The following is a 23,619-nucleotide window of genomic DNA, read 5'->3' as shown; positions in this document are numbered from 1 at the left end:
TCCAGCCTTTTTAGTTGGGGCAGGCAATTAATGCTCTGTGATTTGAAGAAATGTTTATGAGATAATTAACACCTAACTTGTAATTAGCAGTTGAGTACAAACTGAGCTAGATGAAAAACAAGCAAGGGAGCCCTTAAGTTAGTGATAGGGTCGTTAACTAAGGTTGTTAATGTTTGCTGTTTTGGGGGAGATATCCCATTTTAGTACTCCTTTCACTTAGGTTATTTTCTGATTTATAGATTAAAATTCTCATCAAAACAATAATAAGTAATAATACTGGGCACTCATTCTGCTAGGCACTGTGTCTAAGGACTTCATGTACATGATCTCATTCTGTCAACAGACTTATGAGTAGATGCCATAATTATGCCATTTTACAGATGAGAAAACAGGCTCAGAAAGGCTAATTAACACTCCCAAAGTCCACAACTGGCAAGTAAATGGTGCCAGGATTGAAGTCAATTCTTTCTTCTCTCGCAGGTGCCCAAATGTGATGTTACACATTTTTAAAAATAAAAAGTAGATGAGCAGAAACCGAGTGGTGAGTAGTTGAAGTCAGTGATGGGGCCTGTTATGCTTTAAATCAAGTATCTGTTGGCATGCCCTGGGAGAGTTAGTTGCTCTTAAAGTTTCTGCAGGACTTTATCACTCAAAGCCTGTGGGGGGGAAACAAAAAAGTCAAAGCTCCATCTCTCCTGGGGTCCCTGCTTTTCTACATTCGCTTTGCTGCTGCCCACCAGGGTGACAGACGGGTCTGCCTCTCTTTTCCAGCCCCAGCCTTGTTCCACAGCATCCCTTCAGTCAGTCAGGTCCAGAGAAACCCACCTGTCACTCTGATGCAAGGGAACTGGCTGTGGCTTGCAGTGCGTGTGTGCATGATACAGCATACGTGTGTGTGTGGAGCAGCCACGCAGCGCAGCACGAGGGAGGCAGCTCAGCCGTTGATGCCCAGAAGAGGGCCCTCTCCCAAGGTTCCTCATCAGCTGTTCAGCTCTCCATATAGCTCAGCATGGATTTCCTCAGACCATCCCAAACATAACCTTACATTTTGGTGAAAATTTGTCTATACTTTTTGTATGACACAAATCGAGCAAACAGCACAGAAACCAAAATCTATTTATTTGGAAATATTCTGAAGCAATTCACTGGTATAATTTCATAGTGTTAAAGCGGGTTAGAACCCAGGCTCTGTTACTTACTGAGAACTTGGGCGAATTTCTTTGTGTCTCTGTGACTTTGTTTCCACATCTGCGAGGATGTACACTTTAATGCATTTTTTATGCACCTTAGACCAGTGCCTGGCATATAAATAATACCTTCTGAATGTTAGCTAGTTTTAGAGATGTAAAGCACTAAGCCACTATTTCCAGAGTGGTGGTCCTGGCACTATTTCAATACACTTCACCAACATTTTATATTCGTATCACTAAAAGTTTTGGTGATTTGATACCACTTTTACCTCTCCTCATAAATCAAGGCATTTTGTGGTCTCTGGAGAAGTAGGGTTCATTTGAGCCCCAGAATACAGCTTCTGGCTTTGGATCTATGCTTTTCCAGCAATCTTTTGATCACTCACATGTTGTCCCCTCATTTGAGCCTAAAGGCCTAAAGAATTGGTTTCACTCCCCTCTCATATTGGTGGTGTTCATACGTTCTACCCACTAGCAGTTGAAATTGGGATAAAAACATCCCAGATGTCCCGTGTTGACTCTTCCTAATTCCTTTTCCTGTTGTCCTCTTTCTTTCTTAAAATTATCCCCCTTTGCCATGGTACTGGTCCGCTATTTAAAGGTCAGTGACTCATGTTGTGCCTCAACACTCTGCCAATCCCTGTACCGGATGCTGGGGAGGCAAAGTGAATACCACTTCAGGTTTTTGTTGCTGGAGATTTCATAGAGTGTTAGAGCAGGAAGGGCTCACAAAGAAACAATCTCATCTAGCCCTTTTATTTTACAGAGAAAGAAGCCAAGACCCAGGAGAGTAAGTGACCTGCTTAAGACCCATAGGCTCAGAACTGGAGCCAAATCCCCTGACACTTGCCCACACTACAAACCCAAGGACAGTAGAACTAAGGCGTTCTAGATAGGTCATTTGTAGACAGATTCTTCAGTCGTTTCCCACTGCCAAGTGGAGAAAACCCAAACTCCCCTTCTAGTCACCGATCTTGTGTTTAGGACCCTGGACATTGGTTTATTTATGGTGAAAAGAATCTCACTGTTGGAGCTGGGCTGCAGATGGAATGAATCAAGTTTAACTTAGGTCCTCAATGCAGTTGGATATTTTATGGTAAGCTACCCTTTGTAAGAAATGTGAGCGCTTGGGTGGGTGTGGTGGCTCATGCCTGTAATCCCAACACTTTGGGAGGCCGAGGCAGGCAGATCACTTGAAGCCAGGAGTTCAAGACCAGCCTGGCCAAAATGACAAGACCCCATCTCTACTAAAAATACAAAAATTAGTCAGGTGCGGTGACCCATGCCTGTAATCCCAGCCACTCAGAAGGCTGAGGCATGAGAATTGCTTGAACCCGGAGGTTGCAGTGAGCAGAGATTGCGCCACTGCACTCCAGCCTGGGTGACAGCAAGACTCTGTTTCAAAAAAAAAAAGAAGAAAAAAGAAAAAAAAAGAAGGAAATGTAAGCCCTTTTAAAAGGCTTATTGAACACAGCTTGGGTTACTCTTGGTGCCTCTTGGGTGTGTATCTCTAGGACTAAAGAATAACTAATGCCTTGCGGACAACATAGAACATGGTTGGAAAACTCTTTCTACCATCCCAAAGTGTTTACTATGACTATGTCAGCTTGGGGCATTTTTGGTTAGTTGGTATACTTTCTACAAACATGAAGTACTTCCCGTAGCCATTCCCATAGGTTTTTTTGCAACTTCAATCCGCTTCTATTATTATTACTTCAAGTTTGAAATATATTTACTTATTCACTTAAAATAACAATAATAAACTTATTACATGTTAATGTAAATAACATTGTTTTATGAAAAATACATTTTTCAAGTCAAAAAATTAGCTGAGATGCATTGTTTCACATTTTGCAAATCTCTTTAATGTCTGACTTAATGGACAGCTGGGTCATCAGATCTGTATTTCATTCACTCTGATGCAGCGTATTCTTTTGGTTGAAGTACCTGAAGATCCAACCTCACATAGGTATGTGGTTGGAAAAGGAGGAACTTGTATACCCCTAAAAGGTTCTTGGGGAGGACCCAAGGATTCTCTTACCAAATTTTGAGAACCACTTTCTTTAAAGTAACTCATCTACTCTCTGTATCTTCTACCTTCAGTCTTCTCTAAGGAGGAGTTCTGAATTTCCTACAGATAACTTGGAGAAGGAAGTAAGCACTTTTGTTATTTTGAAGTTAGTGACTGTGTCCTGATAGTAGTGTATAAGGTAACACTATAAAGAAAAACAAGAAAAGAGTTTAAGGCAAATTCAGGATAATGTTTACCTCCAGTACAGAGGGAGAGTGATGCCATCTCGCAGGATACCATGGGGCTTCAAAGCTTTTGTTAATGTGTTGTTTTTTGGTCTGGGTGTTGGGTATGTGAGTGTTTGTTCTATTTTATTTACATGGTAAGGACATGTTGTAAAAGATTATGAGGTATCTACTTATATACTTAAAGAAACCTCTGGTTTTTAGTACTTGAGGAAGCAGTAAATACTATATTTTGTATTCAACATTTTCTGCTTTTTTTTGGCTTGTATCTCTTGCATCTTTCTAGGACCAGTTTTTAAAAATACCCCTTTTGATACCTGGCTCACCCATCAGAATTATTTTTCACTTCCTATACTTGTGTTAACATAAGATCCAAGGCTTGTGATTCCCTAATTGCCGCATGAATACACAGAACTGGAGACTTGCAAGCTCAACTTTGGGACTAGAGTGATGAGATTTCTTGGTGTCTGAATGTTTGACTGTCAGACGACAATGGCTTTCAACCGTTCTAAGCCTTCTATGTCACATTGATCCTGGCCCTCAAAGACTCGTTGGTTGTTCTCCTTTCCACTAGATAATAGGCTGATTTTGTGGTATCTAAACAATCATAAAGTTGCACTTCTTGGAAAGGGTAACCCGCTATTTGACTTATGTTGGGAGCCATCCCACTCTGTTGTATCTTCTTGCTTGGCGTCAGCATTTTAGACTTGTGTTTTGATGACCCAATACCTCTAGTGAGGTTTTATTTGAAGTCTGATACCCACTCTGACATAGGCTCTGGCAGCCTTTAATCTTTTATCCCATTGCAAATGTTAGAATCCCATAATTTAACAACTAGAGTTTATGTACCTTTCCTCAATGACCCTTCTCCACCCATCTATGCTACAGATGATGACACTGAAAACCAGAGAAGTGGTGGTCCCTGTCACTTATAGCCAACCTAGCTGAAATAGGATTGGAAGCCCTGATGGATGTTTAGCTATGGAACATAATGGTTAAAGTAGTTTTTTATGTTTTTTTCCTTATTTGCCTTAAGGTAGATAAGCCCAGCTACACAATATAACATGGAATGAGGTAGAGAAAGAAGAGTATAGTGTTCTAAAGAAAGCATTTTTGGTGGGAGGGAAATTTAAACCATAGTAAAAAGCTCAAGAGAGAGAGAATATGGCAGTAAATAATATGTGACTTTGAATTTTTTAAAGTTTGATTTTAGAATGCTCTCCCCTTTGTTACACTTACAAAAATATTACTGCTTAAGTAGATGATATCTGAACATGGTTTCCAAGGGCCTGAGTAAATTATTTGTAATTACCTCATGGATTGTTAGGAAATCAACAAAACAGGTATTTTATGTTGCTGCCATGGTGGCTAGTGGTTGAATATTTGTTCCAAATTACAAGTTGCAGAGAAGTGCATGTAAAGGAATGTGAGTATAATTAAAATGCCTTCAGAAATGGGGGTCTAAGTAAATATTATATTTATTAAGTGAAACAGCACAAGTGAAATTACCAACTAATGCCTAGCTCAGGGTAGGCTTTAGAATAATGAATATTAGTTTTCCTGAGAGTAAAAATATTGCTAGTTTTTAAAGACTTATTTTTAAATATAAGCTCAGAAGTGGATAATGGAGTTTCACCAGTAAATCAATATTTTTTTTCATTAGTCTAATTTTAATACCAGGTAATGAGCATTTTTAGCCTTTCTAAAGAGGATGAAGGAGTGAGTCTGGGGATGTCCTCTTATCCCAAAAGGTTCGTCTTTTTTTTTTTTTTTTTTAGGATGATTAAGTTGATAAAATGGCTTACCAGTTCCTTGCACATACTAGGTAAAGATACAGAAAATATTTCTTCTCTAGCCCATACTACCGAAAGGTTATTTGTTTGTTTGTTTTTGGTAATACAAGCATATGTGTGTTTGCTCCTCAGTAGTCTATAAGAAGCTAAGGAGGAAGTGGTGGGAATATCTGATATGTTAGTCATGTGGTTTTAATCAGTCAGGACTGCTAACTGCATCCTTTCTTGTTTTTCTTTGCAACTTCTATGTAAGCTTTGGTTGATTTTTCTCTGCAACTAATTCTTACAGCTTTGCCAGAGAAAAGTAAGAAAGGAGACTTGATAATCCTTGCTCTTAGAAGAGTGTGAGAGAGTAAGAGTGATCGCTGTAGGCTCCCTAACCTTAATCTGCACTCTCTGGGTTAGACTTACTCTGCTTCTTTTCTGTGAGAAATATAAGAAATCCACTCCAGCAGTTGGTGGTGGAGGTCTCTTCTTGGATTCTTCCTTCTCTTGTTTCCTGCTGTTCCCACTTCCCGTAGCTCCCACGTTGCTTTCCTTGTGTGCTCTTACTTGGTGGAATAGGGCCTGTGCACCATGACAACCTACCTCTCCAGCGATTTCTCACCTTGGAAGTTGGTGACTTCTGTAGTGTGATGTGCTTGGGTGGGCCACGCATGTCCCTTGATGGCCAACACACACATCACTCTCTGGTTTATAAAAGGTTGACCAGAGGTAACTTTTCTAGACTCCCAGGCTCTACTAATGTAGTGGCCTGGGCTTTGGAGGAAGCCTGCTTGGCTTTGACTCCTGGCCCTACCACTTACTTGCTGCACAACCCTGAGCAGCTTAATCTCTTAGAGCTTCAGTGACCTCCACCGTAAAATGGGAATAATAACGGTGCACACCTCAGAGGCGATTGTGAGAAGTAAATGAGACCTATGTAAAATACTCAGCATAATGCCTGCCATATATGTATAAAATAAGAGCTTTATACTTGTGAACTTTAGCAGAATAGTTTATTTCCTGAGAGCAAACACCCCTACAACGTTTGACCTCTTCACTACCGTGTCTCTCCCTCCCCGCAGTTGATTGTGACTAAGTGTTGGGAAGGGTTCATACTGAAGCATGTGGCTGGAGTATTGACATCCCTTTTCTCCGTTTTCCAAGGGCCCTCTTAAACTTCACTTCCTCCATCAAACATACCATGGGCATTTCAGCCCATAGTGAATGCTCCCTCCCATGAATTCTGTATCACTGCACTGCTGCTCCATGGCTGTTGTTTTTGGTTGGGGAAGTCAGGTTGTATAGACTTTGTGAGAAATAAGTTGCTGCATTCATTCATCCTAAACGTATGGCCCTGGCTACTTGTGATGTCATAGTACATACAGTTCAAAGTAAGATGAATAAGACAGGGTTCCTGTCCTCAAAAAATGTACATTCTTTTGGGGGCCTGACCAAGTGAGAAACTAAGTGTACTGCTAGATGCAAGATGTGACCAAGGACCCAAATAGAGTGGACCTTTATAAAATAAGAAGCAATGGTGTCTAATTCAAGGAACCAGGGAAGGTTTAGTGAAGAAAGTGGCATTTTGCCTGGAATTTTGAGGATGAGTAGGATTTGACAAGTGGAGTTGAAGGTGGAGGCATGCTCTGTGCAGAGGTCGGTATGCTTTGAAAAGAGTCAGTTGTCCAGTTTAGTGTATGGGCGGTGGTGGACTTAGAATCTGGCAAAACTGGTTTGAATGCTGGTTCTGCCATGAATTGAACTTTAGTTTCCTTCTCTGTAAAATGGAGCCAATAGTATCTACTTCTCAAGTTATAAGGATTAAATGGGAAGGTTTTTAAAAGGGCAAACAAAGGGCCAGGCATGGTGGCTCACATCTGTAATCCCAGCACTTTGGGAGGTCAAGGCAGGTGGATCACCTGAGGTCAGGAGTTCAAGAACAGCCCGGCCAACATGGTGAAACCCCGTCTCTACTAAAAAATACAAAAATTAGCCGAGCGTGCTGGTGGGCGCCTGTAATCCCAGCTGGTTGGGATGCTGAGGCTGGAGAATTGCTTAAACCCGGGAGAAAGAGGTTGCAGTGAGCCGAGAAACTCCATGTCAAAAAAAAAAAAAAAAAAAGGTGGGGGCAAACAAGCACCCAATAAACATTATTTTCCTGATGGCTGGAGTGGAAGGAGGGACATATTGAGAAGCTTGAAGTGTAGACCAAGCATCAAGCATGGTGACCTTTGAATGCCTTGTTTGTTTTTGCTAAACCATACTTAGTATTGTGGTCTTTTCATAAATGTTTGATAAAATTGTTTTTTGATTGATTGATCTAGGGAAATGGCATACCCCTCTTTTTTTGTTCTGTGGATAAAAAAGTGGTAGAGCCTGTTGCCTTTTTTCCTTCTCTGGGTATTTTAACCTTCATCATATAGGTACTCCCAGCAACTTTAAACTGATACTTTGAAAAGATAGTGATCTACTTTTCCACCTTGATCCCAGAATATGAGGTGAAGTATGAGGTACATTTATTGGTGCTCTGTTCTCCATGGGGACTAAAGCTTCACAAGTTTGTCTGTCCAAATACATCAGGTTTTACAGTGATTATTTCTTGGGTGTTCATGCATGTGACTTGTGGCTGTCACACTGTCTTCTGAATTATTAATATCCGGGCTAAAGGGTGGATAGGAAGTGGAACTGAGAAGGAATCATGGGGAATTGCTGCCAAGCCTTGTTTCCTTATATCGGTGGCTGCAGCTGCCACATTGCGCTAAACCCACTCCCGGTAATAAGCAACCTAAGTGTGTACATTTGGTGCAGTTGTGGCAAAAGAGGCTTAACTCTGTGTAGCCATGATTACAGTGAGATACGTGGTCTGACCCTCTCTATGTGGGAAGGGATTTGAGGCTTGGATTTTTCTCAAATTCAAATGGGAAAGTAGTTCTTGTTTTTGCCAGTGTAATCATCACTTATTTCCCTTAGCTTGCCATTCATTTTATCTATGTGAGTAATAATTATTCAAATGGACCATTAGGCTTTGGGAGTGTTTAATGGCAGCCACCTGGATCAGTGCCTAAGATTTTTGCTAATTCTGGTTTGTCTTTCACCCTGAGTCTCATTTAACTTCAGTTTTTCCTTCCTACAGATTGTATGGATTACAGCAAGGATCTCTTGCCAAGCTATAATCTTTCAAGTTTTGATTTTAGCTTAATGCTTCCCTGTAATCATGCTATCAAGACTGTCAGAAACATATTCCCATTCACATATCCCATACTCTTAATCTATCAATCTAGGAGCATTGATGTGGAATTGGACCCGATCTTGCTGAGAAGTCTGGGCTGCTGACCCAAACCTTTTGTGCTTTGTGGTAACAACATGAGTAAAAATGTAACCTGTGCTCTTGCACATATTTTATCATCTCTTTTTGAGAGCTGATGGGATTTATAACAGATTGTTGTATGCAGTTGCGTTTTCCCTGTGTTCTACTTGGGCCCTACTTGATTATTCAGACATATCAACATGATGATAATGATAAAGAAAATGGCTCTTAAAGAGACATTTTTAGTGGACAATGGAGGGGGTGGAGAGGACTGTGGGAACATTCTTGTGAGCCGCAGCATGTGAAAAGGTTTGTTTTGCATTAACTGATCAAGCCAAGAAAGCCAGCATATAAAATCTTCTATCAATAGGAGAACTTTGAGAAAAGAGGAAAATTGTAATACAGCCTCTTGGGTCTGCTTTCCTAAGCACAACAGTATGTGTGAGAAAAACTCTAAACCAACTTTCTCTTACACCTAGATGGATGCTTCTACAATGTGCAGTTAACTTTCTGTAAGGCAGAAAGTTGTCTCTGCTAGTGGGAGTATTTATTGATTTATTAGGGGTTATTTGGTCCTATTTTTTGAGAAGGAGAACAGAGTAAGGAAGGAGTAAGAAAGCTTTAGCTTGATTAGAATGGCTGAACTTGTAGCGGTAACAAATAGAGTCTGTTTATTAGCTTCTCTGCAAGATATGCATTTTTTTTTTTCATGCTCTGCAGAAGTTTGCATCAAATAGCTTACCATTTGGATGGTTGCCCCAGCTGGTAATCTGGGTTAAAACCTTGACTGAGGCAATTCTATACTCATGATCCCTTGGTGTGCTGGTCTGGTGGGAAGATATGTTTGTAAGTACACTAGGGAGTGGGAAACAGAAAAGTCTTTCATGACGTGGCTGCTCAGTGATTGTTTCTAGATCTCTCCCCCAAGTGACACTCGAATACTTAGTAGCACATCCTGGGCATAATGCTCCCCATTTAAGGACTATTTCCAGTAAACTGAAAAAGAATCAGTTTTAAAGTCTTACATCCTCTACTCTTAGTTTTCCCAGTTCATTGATTTCCCTGCCCTTTGGGCCTCTTTCCTTTTCCTGCTGCCTTCCTTGATAGATTCTACCTCTTTCTTTCCATCCATCTTCATTCCCTTTCTGCAACTATTCAAATCTTTTTTTTTTTTATTGAAATGGAGTCTTGCTGTTGCCCAGACTGGAGTGCAGTGGTGTGATCTTGGCTCATTGTAACCTCCGCCTCCTGGGTTGAAGCGATTCTCCCACCTCAGCCTCCTTAGTAGCTGGGATTACAGGCGGGTGCCACCATGGCTGGCTAATTTTTGTATTTTTAGTAGATACGGGGTTTCGCCATGTTGGCCAGGCTGGTCTCAAACTCCTGGCCTCTAGTCATTGCCTGCCTCAGCCTCCCAAAGTGTTGGGATTACAGGCATAAGCCACCACCCCCGGCCCAGATCTTATTTCATCTTACCATAACCTAGGGCAAAACTGACCTGCTTTAAGAGAGTTTTACATTTTTGCTCTGGTCCACATTCATCTCCATTGTCTAACCCTGTAATCTTTGTAGTATATTTCATCATGAAACATTTCAAAATCATCTTCCATTTTACCTCAATAACTTATCTCCCTAATAAGACTCAAATTCCTTAAGAATCTTTTGTATTTCCTAGAATTCTTGTTACAAACACAACACCTAAACATTTGCAGTTTACTTTCATTATTGGAAGGCTTCCTCCAAAGGCTAGCTAGTTTGTGGTTAGCTGCCCTTATCAGATTCAGTGTAAAAGGTTTGCCTTGGTAGCCTGAGAGGGATCTAGTTTACCATGCTTTTACTAATATCTATCTTTTTTCTCCTGGAGACAGTTGTGTGTTTTTTTTGTTGTTTTTTGTTTTTGTTTTTTTTTTAGCTGGGGAAATGCCAATATTCATTATTATATCTTATCCTAAAGTTACACAGGAGAAATAGGGATGTTGAAATAATGTATACTTTGGTAGGCAGAATCCGAAAATGGCCCCAAGATCCCAGCCCCCTGGTGTACACGCTCTGCATAATCCCCAGAACTTGTGAATATCACTCCCACAGGTAGGTTATGGCACAGCTGTCGTTTAGAAATGGAGATTGACCTGGGTGGACCTTACCTCATTAAGCAGTCTCTTAAAAGGGACCAGACTGTTCCTGAAGAAGGATATTTGACATGTGAGAGGGACACAGGGAGATTTTTCATTGCTGACTTTGAAGACAGAGGTGACCTCGTGGCTTGGAACCGTCAGTGACTTTTTGGAGCTGAGTGCAGCCTCTGACAGCGAGTAAGGAAAGAAGGCCCTCAGTCCTACAGCTGCAAGGAATTGAGTCTGCCCACATCTGGAATGAGCTTGGAAGAGGGTATTTCCCCAGAGCCTTGAGAGGACAACCTCCTTAGCTTGGCCCACACTTTGATTTCAGCCGTGTGATAACCCAGGCAGAAAGTCCAGCTACACCATGCCCAAACTTGTGACCTATGAAACTGACTGCTAATACATGGATGTTGTTTCAAGCCACTAAATTTGTGATAATTTGTTATATGGCAGTAGAAAACTAGCACATGCCCCACATTTATGTAAACAACCTCTATTCCATCCTGATATTGTTTTATCCAGGGTTGAGATTAAGTCACAGTAGAACTCTTAGAGGCCAGGTGTGGTGGCTCATGCCCGTAATCCCAGCACTTTGGGAGGCCGAGGCAGGCAGATCACAAGGTCAGGAGTTCAAAACCAGCCTGGCCAACGTGGTGAAACCCCGTGTCTACTAAAAATACAAAAATTAGCTGGGCGTGGTGGCAGGTGCCTGTAATCCCAGCTACTCGGAAGCTGAGGCAGGAGAATTGCTTGAACCCTGGAGGCGGAGGTTGCATTGAGCCGAGATCGCGCTATTGCACTCCAGCCTAGGCGACAGAGCAAGACTCCATTTCAGGGAAAAGAAAAAAAGAAAAAAAGAACTCTTAGGAAGACTTGAGGATTTTGGCCATAATTGTTTAGTAATATTTGTAGAGCAAGACCAGATGTTAATTGGTATGTTTATTTCCTCAATATGTATCATGGTTTTGGTCATTTCTGGTATAATTCCTCAATTTTCAGGTGCTGGAAATGTGTCACTGGACTCAGATGTTCTAGGTCAGCCTGGATTAGGAACTGAACATGCTTTGGGAGGAGAAAGCAGCCAGGTTGTGACTAGGGGAAACAGCCCTGGTGCTTTTGTTCATGACTTGCTTGGAACTGGATTGGATTTTTTTTTTTTCTTCTCTCACAGAGACTGCCATCACATGGCCATTACTGTAACTGAAAATCCCCTGCCTTTTCAGAAAGGCACAGAAATATATGGTATCTTTCAGAAAGGAAGTGGCTAATTTATATCCGGTGATAGAAATGGTGGCATCAGGAAGGAAGCGTCCCATCCATATTTCATTATTTGCTGATGAATGCATTCAGTGAATAGAAATAGATGAACTGAGCCACAATATTTCTCAAACAGGAAATACTGAGGAATAGATGTGTGAATATGAGTAGCACAGGACATAAAAAGTTGAGGAAAAAACTTCCAACTGCTTTGAGCCTCTTAATTCTATTTGACCTCCTATTCGTCACTGTTTTGAAGATATTCCATAGGATAAAGACAGGGCAGGAGGGACAAAAATGACCCAAATAAACAACAGTGAGACAAGTGGGTGGTTTTATGCTCTGCAAGAGACGTGATATGTCTTAAATGGAACTGGGTTGTTTGGGACCCACTGGACAGCAAGAGGGTTTTGAAATGGTTTATGACCTCTTCCCCACTTCCCCGCTTGCTTTGCTCATTAGTGTTCCTAGGTGGCTGCTGGGTGACGGGCTTCTCATCATCTCTGATGTGGGCCAGTGCGAGAGAGCAGCTGCAACATCTGTTTCTAATTGGGTCGTGCCTTTATAAATACTTCTTGCCTATTTGTCACATTGCTTCCCTCCCACCCTGTCTTCCTTGGAGTACTGCAGAATCTGTAAGCGTCCCTGGAATGCACACGTGGACCTTGTCATTCCCAAACAGACTTTCTGCTGGTCAGCACTTTGTAATGTTCGGCTGTTACAGGCATTAGTCACTTGTGCTCAGAGAGAGACTGTGGTCTTTGGAAACTGAAGAAAATGTCTTTTTTGTTGTTGTTAATTCTTGGCATCCAGTTAGATTTAACTTCTCAAGAGTTTACACAGACTTTTAGAAAAACATTCTGTCTCTAAGAAAAAAGTGCTCTAGCTTTGTACAATTTTTGGATTTTCACACTTGGTGGTTGTTTGCTGAAATGCTGTTTTGCTAGTGATTCCCCTCCTCCCCCTATCTGGGGTTGTAAGCAGCCTCTGGGGCTCTGTTCACTTCGGATACCTGTTTCTGGGGACTGCTTTTCAACAGAGTTTTTCCTAAGGGCATATGAGAAATTTAATTTCTGATGGAATGAAGGTGAAACTCTAGTCCCAGGTAAACCTGGGTAGGCTGTAGAGACAGAAAGGGGGCTGCAGGTCTAGGTGGAAGAACAAGAACGAATGCAGCATGGTATTTCCAGGCCTTTTAGATTCGGCTTCATCCACAACCAATGTGAGTTCTTATCTGCAAAGCGGGCCTAAGTGTAATGGAGGGAAGGTGGGCCAGGCACCAGGGTCCTGGGTTCTCCCGCGCCTCACTCTGTCTCCACCTGGCCCATGCATAAAGAACACTAGTCAAGTAGCCATTGTACCTGTTTCCTTATCTGAAAATGAGAAGGTTGGAGAGTATGACTTCTGTTGAAACAACAAGGCGCTTACAAATTTTGGTGAAGTCGAATGAGGGCAGCGTTAAGAGAAATATCAAAGTTAGTCATTGGATTTCAGGGCTTAGGGATGGAAACCAGCTGGTAGTAGACTGGTTGTAGTTATGTCCAAAGGGCAGAGTGGGAAAAATTTGGCTGAAAAGAGTGTGGTGGGTGACCAGTAAATGTTAGAGGTATACATCAGGGCACAGAGGAGAAAAGCTAACATGATACTGATGACTTCAAGTCTTCACTGTCCAATTCAGAGGATAGGGGAGGGTTTAAGCTGATTAAACAGTGGGCTTTTTTTCTCCTGCAAGAGGGTGGAGATCTATAACTGTGCAGATTTTATCAGATGCATGCTAATACATGTTATTCTGGGGGACTCTCTTATACCTTGAAGTAGACATTGCTGCTATTTGGCGTGAAAAAAATAGGAGGACTTATTTGAATTGAGAATGGGGATAGGCTGAGTTCCACCGAGATGTTGGCTTAGAGATGCCTGGGCCATGCTGTACAGTAGGAAGCCCAGCAGAGGAGATTGGGCTGTGGGTCATGACAAAGGGAGTTGTTAGCTTATGGTTGGCTATTAAAGTCATGGGCAAGGATGGGCAAGAAAAGTGTGTAAAATGAGCTGACAAAAGATAAATATGTTAATTAATTCTTTACAACAGCCCTGTGAGAGAATGTGTCTTAAAGCTGACAAAACTGAGGCAAAGTTAAATACCCTAGGTCACACAGCTAAACTATGAAAGAGGTGCTCTTGTCTTGACTTCACATGTCGGGCACCTTCCACTACACTTTTCCACTTTTCCGATTCCTCCTGTCACTTTCAACATGACTTGGTTCTACTATTGGAAAAATTAAGTTCTCCTATTTTACTCTGTTAACCTACCTATTAGCTACAATAAATATTGTGGGCTTACCTCCTCAAAAAAGATCTTTATTAATTTAGTATTATTGTTATTGATGTTCCTGGATTTTAAAAATCTTATATATTTTCTATTATAAAACTACAGCTTTTTTTTTCTTTTGTAATAATTCAAATGTTACAGAAACAAAACCATTAAAAGGTAACATTTCCCGAAAATCTTACCAGCCCCAAAGAAAACCCCCACACGGCATTAATTTTGTAAGGATCTGGAAAAGCAAAATGTGTTCCTCTACTGGGAGTCTTTTGGAGAAAGTTACTTGGAGATAGCACTTGGAATTGGGACAATTATTCAGTATTAATCAAGTGCTTTTTTGGTTATATGATGTGTTTTCCAGAGTGGCTCCCTGGGTTTGGCATTCTGAGCTTATCTACCTGGCTTTGTGACCTAGGGGCTGGCCCCTGGATGCTCCTCCTTAGTCTCAGCTTCCAGTTGGGCCGCACTGAGAAGTTGTTCTTTCCTTGTATTACCATAAGGTTTTTCTCTTAACAGTTCCTCACTGCCGCCTGGCGCTCTCTGTTCTGCTGCTTGTGTGAGACAATTTCCTTGGGGGTTTTCTTGGCTCTAGGCATGGGATTTCATGGTATAGATGACAAGCAGAGTAGCAAATGTTGTTCAAATCATCTTTAAAGAATGCAATTCTCATTGGTAATGAGATGGTCCAGACATTTTATATTATGAAAGTTACCCCAGCAATGCTTAGCTTTGAAAGCATCCCGATGCTGGCTTCATAGCTGTGGTTTGGGTCAAAACTTTGCATTCCAGTGTTTTCCCTTTTGCATGAGAACTGAGGGCGTTTCCCATCTTCCCATTAACCTTCTTTTTTTAAAAGAGAATGTGAAACCAATTCAATACTTTCTAGAATGCAGTCAGATAAGAGTGTGTATCTACAGAAATGATTAATCAGGGTACTTAAATAAAACTTACTTTGTGGACAGTTCGTGAGGCCAGAATTTCTCCAGATACTGGGAGGTGGCTGGTGGTCAGTCAAAGATTTTGTGTGCAAGACAGCATGTTCTTTTCTTTACCTCTCTTCAGCTCAGAGGCATCTGTACTACTGAAATAGGACCTCAGGAAAAGACATGACCTAAGATGAAGGGGTATGTACTTCTTCTCTTTTCCAAGTGGGTATTCTGTAAGGAGAAAAGACAGAGCTCAAAGGAGTGTACTGTACATGTCTCCTCTGCCCTCTGCTGCCCCATGGTTTCATCTCAGCTCTCTTTAAAATTGGACATCTGTTCCCTTGAAACCTGAGTTCTGATATTTCTACCTTCTCCCATCAGGTACTGCTGCTCAGAAAGACTATTTGTTTTCATCTGAATATGTGAAACCTGCACATCAGCTGTACACAGGGGCCGCCTATTAAATTAATATTCAACAGTGCTTTGGACTAATACATATTTTTACATACTATAGGCTGGTGAATTCACTCAAAGAATGAGTAGTTAATCACATGAGTTATAAGGCTACACAGCATCCTGTCCTTTGGATAGCTTTATGGTTATGTATTTGTGACTATTTGATTGACATCTGTGTGCCCTATTACCCTGTACGCTCCATGAGTTGGGGAGGCTTTGTTTTTTCATCATGGTATCCTTAGCATTTAACACAGTGTTCTACCCGCACTGGTACTCGATGAATATTTGCTGAATGAATGAAAGCATGAATAAAGATTTACTTTTCTTTTTGAGAACAGATAACTAACTTATACAGAGAAGTCATTTCCTAGGTTTTTTGTTTGTTTTTTATTTTTGAGATAAAGTATATCACTCTGTCACCCAGGCTGGAGTACAGTGGCACAATCCTGGCTCATTGCAGCCTCTAACTCCTGAGCTTAAGCAAGATCCTCCTGCCTCAGCCTCCCAAGTAGCTGGGATTATAGGCATGAGCCATTGCGCCCAGCCCTAGGTTTTGTTTTGAGGATATAAATCCACTTTTCAAAAATCTCGTGGATGACTGGAGATGTAGCCAAACAAAAAGAAATTGCTTTTAAGCAGGGCATTTGTAAAGAGTGGGTACATAACTTTCTTAGCTAATTCATATGTATTGTAGTTAAGCAGAAATTAAAAGTTGAGGTGGAAAACACAGAGGTTATGCACACAGATTTCCATTTGGTTTGGAGTTTCCCAGCATAACTGATAGAAACTCCCTTTCATGGGTCAATTAAAACTTGAGCCATCTTGATCTGGCCAGAGCAAATATGCTACCAGGAATTTTTCACCCTGTGTTGGCTTTCCTTAAGCAAAATGACGGAATTGGATTTATGCATCTCTAACATCCAGATTAAGAAGCCTTAGAATTAGAAAAAACAAAGAACCAGAGACTTTGTTTAGAGGTAATTTGATTAAATCTCCTCATTTTACAGAGGAGGAAACATAAGCCCGAGGATTAAGTGACTTGGATCAGTATACTTTATTTATCCATAATCTGAGGCGTTGAGAAAAATGTAATCACCATGTCTTGTTAATAAAAATCTCCAGCTCTCCACCTGAATATATAAATGTTATCTCTTAAATTAAAAAAAAAATAAATTTTAAAGAGAAAAATCTTTCTAAACTTAAATTGTAATACCTGATTTTAAAGGTAAAAATTAAATATTGCTTTCAAATGGAAACGTAATTTTAATTTGTTTGGATTAAACAATTCAAATATCACCTTGGTAACATGCTGTCTTGCTTCCGCCTGCTGATAAGGATCAGAGGCTATGGCCTACCTAACCACATCTACCGAAACACTTCATTTTTAAAAGTAAAGAAAAGGGATATCACTTCAGTTTAAGTATGGTGAATAAAATCCATCTGGGCACACCGAGCTTGTTAATTTCAGTAGACCCAGGGCTGGATTAAAATACAGTCATGTACTGCTTTACAAACTCTCAGTCAACAATGGACCGCATATACAACCGTGGTTCTGTAAGATTATAAAACTGCACTTTTACTGTACCATTTCTATGTTTAGATATACAAATATTTACCATTGTGTTACAGTTGCCTACAGCATTCAGTACAGTAATATTCTGTACAGGTTTATAGCCAAGGAGCAATAGGCTATCCCATATATCCAAGTGTCTAGTAGGCTATACCATCTAGGTTTGTGTAAGTGTATCTGGAGTTTGTTCCTGCCGGTTGGTTTGTGGTCTTGCTGACTTCAAGAATGAAGCCGCAGACCTTCACGGTGAGTGTTGCAGCTCTTAAAGGTGGCACGGACTCAAAGAGTGCGCAGCGGCAAGATTTATTGTGAAGAGCAAAAGAACAAAGCTTCCACAGCGTGAAAGGGGACCTGAGCGGGTTGCCGCTGCTGGCTTGGGTGGCCAGCTTTTATTCCCTTATTTGTCCCTGCCATGTTCTGTTTCTGTTGTATCAGAGTGCCCTTTTTTCAATCCTCCCCGCGATTGGCTACTTTTAGACTCCTCCTGATTGGTGCATTTTACAGAGTGCTGATTGGTGCATTTTACAATCCTTTTGCTACAGAGTACTGATTGGTGTGTTTTTACAGAGCACTGATTGGTGCATTTTATAATCCTCTTGCTAGCTACAGCACTGATTGGTGTGTTTTTACAGAGCACTGATTGGTGCATTTTACAATCCCCTTGCTAGCTACAGAGTGCTGATTGGTGTGTTTTACAATCCTCTTGTAAGAAAAGTTCTCCAAGTCTCCACTCGACCCAGGAAGTCCAGCTGGCTTCACGTCTCACAAGTACACTCTAGGATGGAGTCCCCAATCCCCAGGCTGCCAACTGAGACCAGTCCGTGGCCTGTCCGGAACTGGGCTGGCCAGCAGGAGGCGAGTGATGGGCTAGTCAGCATTACCGCCTGAGTTCTGCCTCCTTCAGATCAGCTTCAGGCATTAGATTATCATAGGAGCCTGAGCCCTGTTGTGAACTGTGCATGGGAGAGATCTAGGTTGTGCGTTCCTTATGAGAATCTAATGCTTAAAGATCTGAGGTAGAGCGGTTTCATCCCCAAACCAACCCTGTCCGTGGAAAAATGGTCTTCCACAAACTGGTCCCTGGTGCCACAACAGTTGGGGACCACTGCTCTAGAATGTTCACACAAGAACAAAATCACCTACTGGCATGTTTCTCAGAATGTTTACTCATCACAAAGTGGTGCATGACTGCAGAAGCAAAAGTGATGGGGAATCCAGAATGCTTCCCCAGCTGGGGAGGATGTGGATTCTGCTAACTGCTGATTCTGCAAACAGGAATGTGATTCTGTGGCTTTTCCTCCAGCTTTGTAAATGAGTTTTCTCTTTAGGAATGGATTTTCTTCATGCTAGAATCATCCTTCTCGTTTTTTATTTCTTTCTGTTCACTTTATTTTTATTGTGATTTTACCTTATTCATATGTCCGAGAGCCCTGCTGGTCAGCAGCTTCTCCTGGAATGCCTAGCAGCTGTAATAGAACTTCTGATTAATTTCAGATTTTTAAATGATAGTTGCCTCTTCCTCCCAACTACTGTAGGTAAAGGAAGTCCAAGTTTCAGAAGACCTGTTAAGTGCTAGGCACTCTCATCCATACCTCTTTATCTCCTCCCAACAACCCTGCCAAGGAGATATGTATGAGAGAGCCTAGCACCTCTTCCTGTTTTTACTGAGGGCAGAATAGAGACTAAAGCAAGTAGAAAGCAAAGCTGGGATTCAAACCCATGTCTGTCTGACTCTAAGCCTTTTGCTGCCCTTCTCTGGTGAAGCAAGATTTGGAATTGTGGAACATATTTTACAGCAGCGCTCAGAATGTAGGTGGTGGCACATATTCTTACATAATTTGTTTTATAATTATCTCAATAATGAAGTCAGCTGGGAATTTTCTGAAAAACTACCAGTTATACCCTTCAGGTATACATTCATAAGAAAGTGACCTTTTGGGCATAGATAACATTTATCCGGAAGGGTTCTGCAAGCTGGGCTTTTGTTTCACTGATAGATTTGGGGAACTTTAGCTTTCCTAAAAGGTACCCCCTGAATTTCCCTAGACAAAAACTACTTCTCCTCCATGCCTTCCCATAGTTGACGCCATGGTATTCATGACTTTTATCCTTCATAGTCCTACATTTACATCTGTCCTAGCTCTACTACTACATTGTAAAACCTCTTAAGGGTCAGAACTGCAGTGTTCTTCAATGAATTATAAAAATAACTTATTTTAGCTTTCTTAGTGCTTTGAGCAGTGGGTATTTTTGAATGAACAAATAAATAATTGTATCTAAGAGGATATGTTCTAAAAAGAGAAAAGTGAAATTGTCAAGTGAAAAACAAGTTTATTTTACACCATAAAGGTTAGTCATAATCCATTTCAAGAAGGAGTGGGCTATAGAAATTACCTAATTACAAATCCTCACTAGGTAGATTAGCAAATGCAGGGCTAAATCAATTAAGGTCTTATAGTTACTTACTTAGTGGTTCTGTGTTGGCACTTTCTTTTCAAAAATGGTTAAAACTAAGCATTATATTATGGGTTTCATGTGCCATCACTACAAAAATCATATTTGGTCTTGGCATTGCCAGGATCAGTGAAAATATACTTGGAGCTACTTTGCCAGTTCTAATTCTCAATTTCCACCTCTTAAGGTTGCCAGAGAATCATGGTTTCAGAGTATTTTTTTCCTTCTATTTTAATGTATTGGATTTTTATAACAGCTGAAATAATTATGCTGTCTGGGGCTACCTGGGAACTTAATATTCAGTTCATGAGATAAATTTCAGTTTCATGAGACAGCAATGACTATGTTCGACAACTCTGGAACCTGACTTCCTGGGTTCCAATTTCAGCACCTTGACTTTACTAGTTGGGAAACCTTGGGCAAGTTACTAAACGGTGCCTCTGTTTTCTCATCTGTAAATTGAGTTTGGGTAACAATGTAACTAATTTATAGAATTATTAAGAGAGAGAAATTAGGGCTTTTCTGGAGCATTGGAAGGGATAAATGTTAGCTGTTATTATCATGGTGGAATTCCAAATAGCTTGAGCAGCTTTTCAATCAGTATTTTCCTTTTATTGGTCAGAAGAATGTTTGGTGAAATTTTCCCCAAGATTTCATAATAAAGACAATGATGGAGGTATAATTTTATTGGGATCTGGAAGATTTGGATATGTAAACACTGGCTGTAAGGGCCTTTCACATAGAGGAAATAATGTGAGTAAATTCTGATGGGAAGAAACCTGGGTTTGTCCCAAGAAGAGTGGTCATTTAATTTAACTGCAGTGTAAGGTGCTCCCTGGGGAGAAGTGGGAGATTCAGTAGGAATGGAGACTTGGGGTTAGCCCATGGGGCCCTGAAATGACAGGCCAAGGAGTTTGGATTGGGGACCTTGAGTACCGAGATCCCCTTGATGGCAAGGTGGAGGGAGGAAGTATTAGAGAGGGTGAGATCAAGTCAGGGAGGCCAGTTGGGAGGCTGTTGAATTAGTAGGAATAGAAATGTGGAGGATGTAGTATTGATAAGACTTCAGAGTTGATGGTGGGAGGGGAGCTGGTCTCAAGCATGGCTAAGTACTGTTAACAGAAATAGGGAACTCTGGAGAAGGGGCGAGTTTGGGATAGAAGAATATGATTTCAGTTTCATGAACATCAAGTTTGAAGTACAGATGGGACAACCCAAGAGAAGTGTTCCTCTGATAGAAATTCAGAACTGGATGCCAAGCAGAGTTCAATATTAGAGATAAATTCAGAGAGTCGTTTCCAGATGTGTTAGTGTTAACGACATGGAATATATGCAGTTCCCTGAAACTGGGCCTGGAGACTCAAAAAAGACCCCTCAATCCTTGGCTTGTGGTAGCTAAGGGAAGAGCTATAAAATGCTGGACTGGAGGGATGCGGTTCAGCTGCTGTGCTGGAGGCACTGGGTAAGGTGCTCAGAGCTGCCCTGTGCATGTCCTCCAGTGCCGTTCTCTCCAGTTTTTAAGCCTGTTCATAAACCAGAGGAGGAACTTCTTTTTCCCTTTCCCCCATGACATACTGATGGGCAGTGACTCTCAGGTTTCCTTTAATACTGGGCAGAGAATTAGGCTCAAATTATGAAATGTAAAAACTGTATTATAAAATTTACATATTCTATATTACAGTGTTAGAAGACAGACTCTAAAGATACAACTTTAAATTTCAAAAATGTCAAGACCAAACTGTTTTATAACCCTTCATTTTGTATGTGGTTTTCAATGGGTATAAAAATACTTAGTGGGTGTGTGGGTGGCTTCTCATGTTTTGGAAACGGTGAGAATATGAGATGCTGAGCTTTGGGTTCTGGGATGAGAGCTATAATTACTAACTCTGATTCTTTCCCAGGATTGGTTCATAGGTGGATATCTGGTATCTAAAAACCCAGCGATCCAGAATCCAGAGCAATAAACCATTCTCCCCTCCCCCTGAAATTAACAGAATTATGTGGCGGTGGAGAGAGGGAATGTGGGATGATAGTTCTGCCCTGCGTTGTCTCTTTCATACTGTTCACGAACGGTTGAAGTCAGTGATGTAGCAGAAATGAAGGCTGGTGCCATGGCTTCTCCTAGCCTGATACACAACAGCTACTGCACAGCTAGGTGGAAAGAGTTCTAAAAATAACCCAGGACTCATTTCAAACCCTCCTCCCCCAAGTCTTGGCGGATGTGGTAAACACCTTAAAAACACCTGCTGTCTGAACCTTTGAGGTATCTAAAGAGGAAGGGGCAGGTACAAGGATTGGGGCTGGAAGAAGTACAGTATTGTTGGAAGGCTTGCCCAGCTACAAGGACTGCTGCCTACTGGGGCCTGCCCTCGAAGCTGTTTGGTGAGCTGCCTACCATGCCATCCTGTTCAAGGATAAGTGCCTACTCTTGAGTCTCATATTCACTGTTGGCAGGTTTCAAGGAAACTATTCATAGACTAGACATCTGTTGTCTGTCCCATTGACCTCAAATCTGCAGCTGCCACCATGGTATTCAGGCAGTGTGGTGGCTTTTAGTCTTATTTCACAGAATCAGAATTTTAGAGCTGATATGGACTTTAGACATTTTATTATTAATAAAACCATTGAAGTCCTTTAAAATCACTGCATTTCTGGAGTCACATTTCTGTGCCTATATAGTGACCACAAACATTTGAAATGGGGTCTTAGTCCTTGCTTATTAAAAGAAATCACCCTCTTGATTATGTAACATAAAAATAGGATGATGAAAACCAGTCTTTTGAAAACATTGACTAAGTGATCCTGTACAAAGCTTTTTTTTTTTTTTTTTTTTTTTTTAAATAAAATGGAACTTTGAAGCTGGGAGTGGTGGCACATGCCTGTAGTCACAGCTACTTGGGAGGCTGAAGCTGGCTGAGCCCAGGAGTTTGAAGCTGCAGTGAGCTATGATCACACCACTGCACTCCAGCCTGAGTGACAGTGCAACCCTGTCTCTAAAAAAAAAAAAAAAAAAAAAATGGCTGGGTGTGGTGGCTCATGCCTGTAATCCCAGCACTTTGGGAGGCCGACGCGGGTGGATCACGAGGTCAGGAGTTCAAGACCAGCCTGGCTAACATGGTGACACCCTGTCTCTACTAAACATACAAAAATTAGCTGGGCGTGGTGGCACGTGCCTATAATCCCAGCTATTCGGGAGGCTGAGGCACTAGAATCACTTGAACCTAGGAGGCAGAGGTTGCAGTGAGCTGAGATCGTGCCACTACACTCCAACCTGGCGACAGAGTGAGACTCCATCTCAAAAAATAAATAATAAAAATAAAAATAATAAATAATAAAAATAAAAATGGAGCTTTGAGGATCATTTTCTCACCTGGACTCCAGTATTTTGAATATAAAGTTCATTGACAACACAGCCAGAACACTAGGAGTCCTGTCTCCAAGGAGAAGACTTTCAGTGTCTAATTTCTGAAATTGCAAACCGTAACCATGATATTATAACTGAGGGACTGTAGCTGATCTCTGCATCTTGAGAAAAAAAGGTTTCACAGATTATCTCCAACACCCACGGGATGCATTCAAAGTTGTGGGGGCAGCCAGTACCATTTTATATAACAGCATAAATCACCCAATGATTTTACTTTAGCTTCCAGCCATATCCTATGTGATTTTAAAATGTATGATAACTACCTTACCCCAGTCTACATCGGTAAACTCTGCAAAACTCCAGCAGTTACAGAGCCTGTGCTAGGAGCTACAGGGTGAAGAGGGGGAAGAAGACTCAAGAAACCTGTAAAACTAATGGAGGAGAGGAAACCAGCTCATGTGCTGAGAAGTTTTAAATATGCTGGATTTATGGTAGGTAGAGCATTGTCATCATTGTAAGGAGTATGAATCCTCCACTGTGAGCTTTTCAAAGTTCTTTTATGTATCTGGAAGAGTGTTAAATATTTTTTCACTATGAGTTGACAGTAAATTGAAAGCTTTT

The 23,619-nt window shown here is 41.2% G+C and overlaps 1 protein-coding gene across 15 annotated transcripts in view; it reads left to right on the top strand.

Annotated features, from left to right (window-relative positions):
• The window catches only part of SEPTIN11 (septin 11), a 120,939-nt gene that overhangs the window by 35,664 nt on the left and 61,656 nt on the right, over positions 1 to 23,619 (top strand). For 8 of the 15 annotated variants that reach the window (XM_063603544.1, XM_034958615.3, XM_034958614.3 and 5 more), the window contains exon 1: positions 545 to 23,489. The exons of 6 other annotated variants lie outside the window; for them this stretch is intronic. In XM_063603544.1, the coding sequence (XP_063459614.1) occupies positions 23,433 to 23,489 (57 nt within the window). In that variant the 5' untranslated portion in view covers positions 545 to 23,432. Of the gene's footprint in view, positions 1 to 544; positions 23,490 to 23,619 lie in introns of those variants that run through there. One more of the 15 variants, XM_063603546.1, reaches the window with a different exon arrangement.

The sequence above is a fragment of the Pan paniscus genome, chromosome 3, assembly GCF_029289425.2.
Source record: "Pan paniscus chromosome 3, NHGRI_mPanPan1-v2.0_pri, whole genome shotgun sequence".
NCBI classification, from domain to species: Eukaryota; Metazoa; Chordata; class Mammalia; order Primates; family Hominidae; genus Pan; species Pan paniscus.
This window is presented reverse-complemented; position numbering and strand designations above follow the sequence as displayed.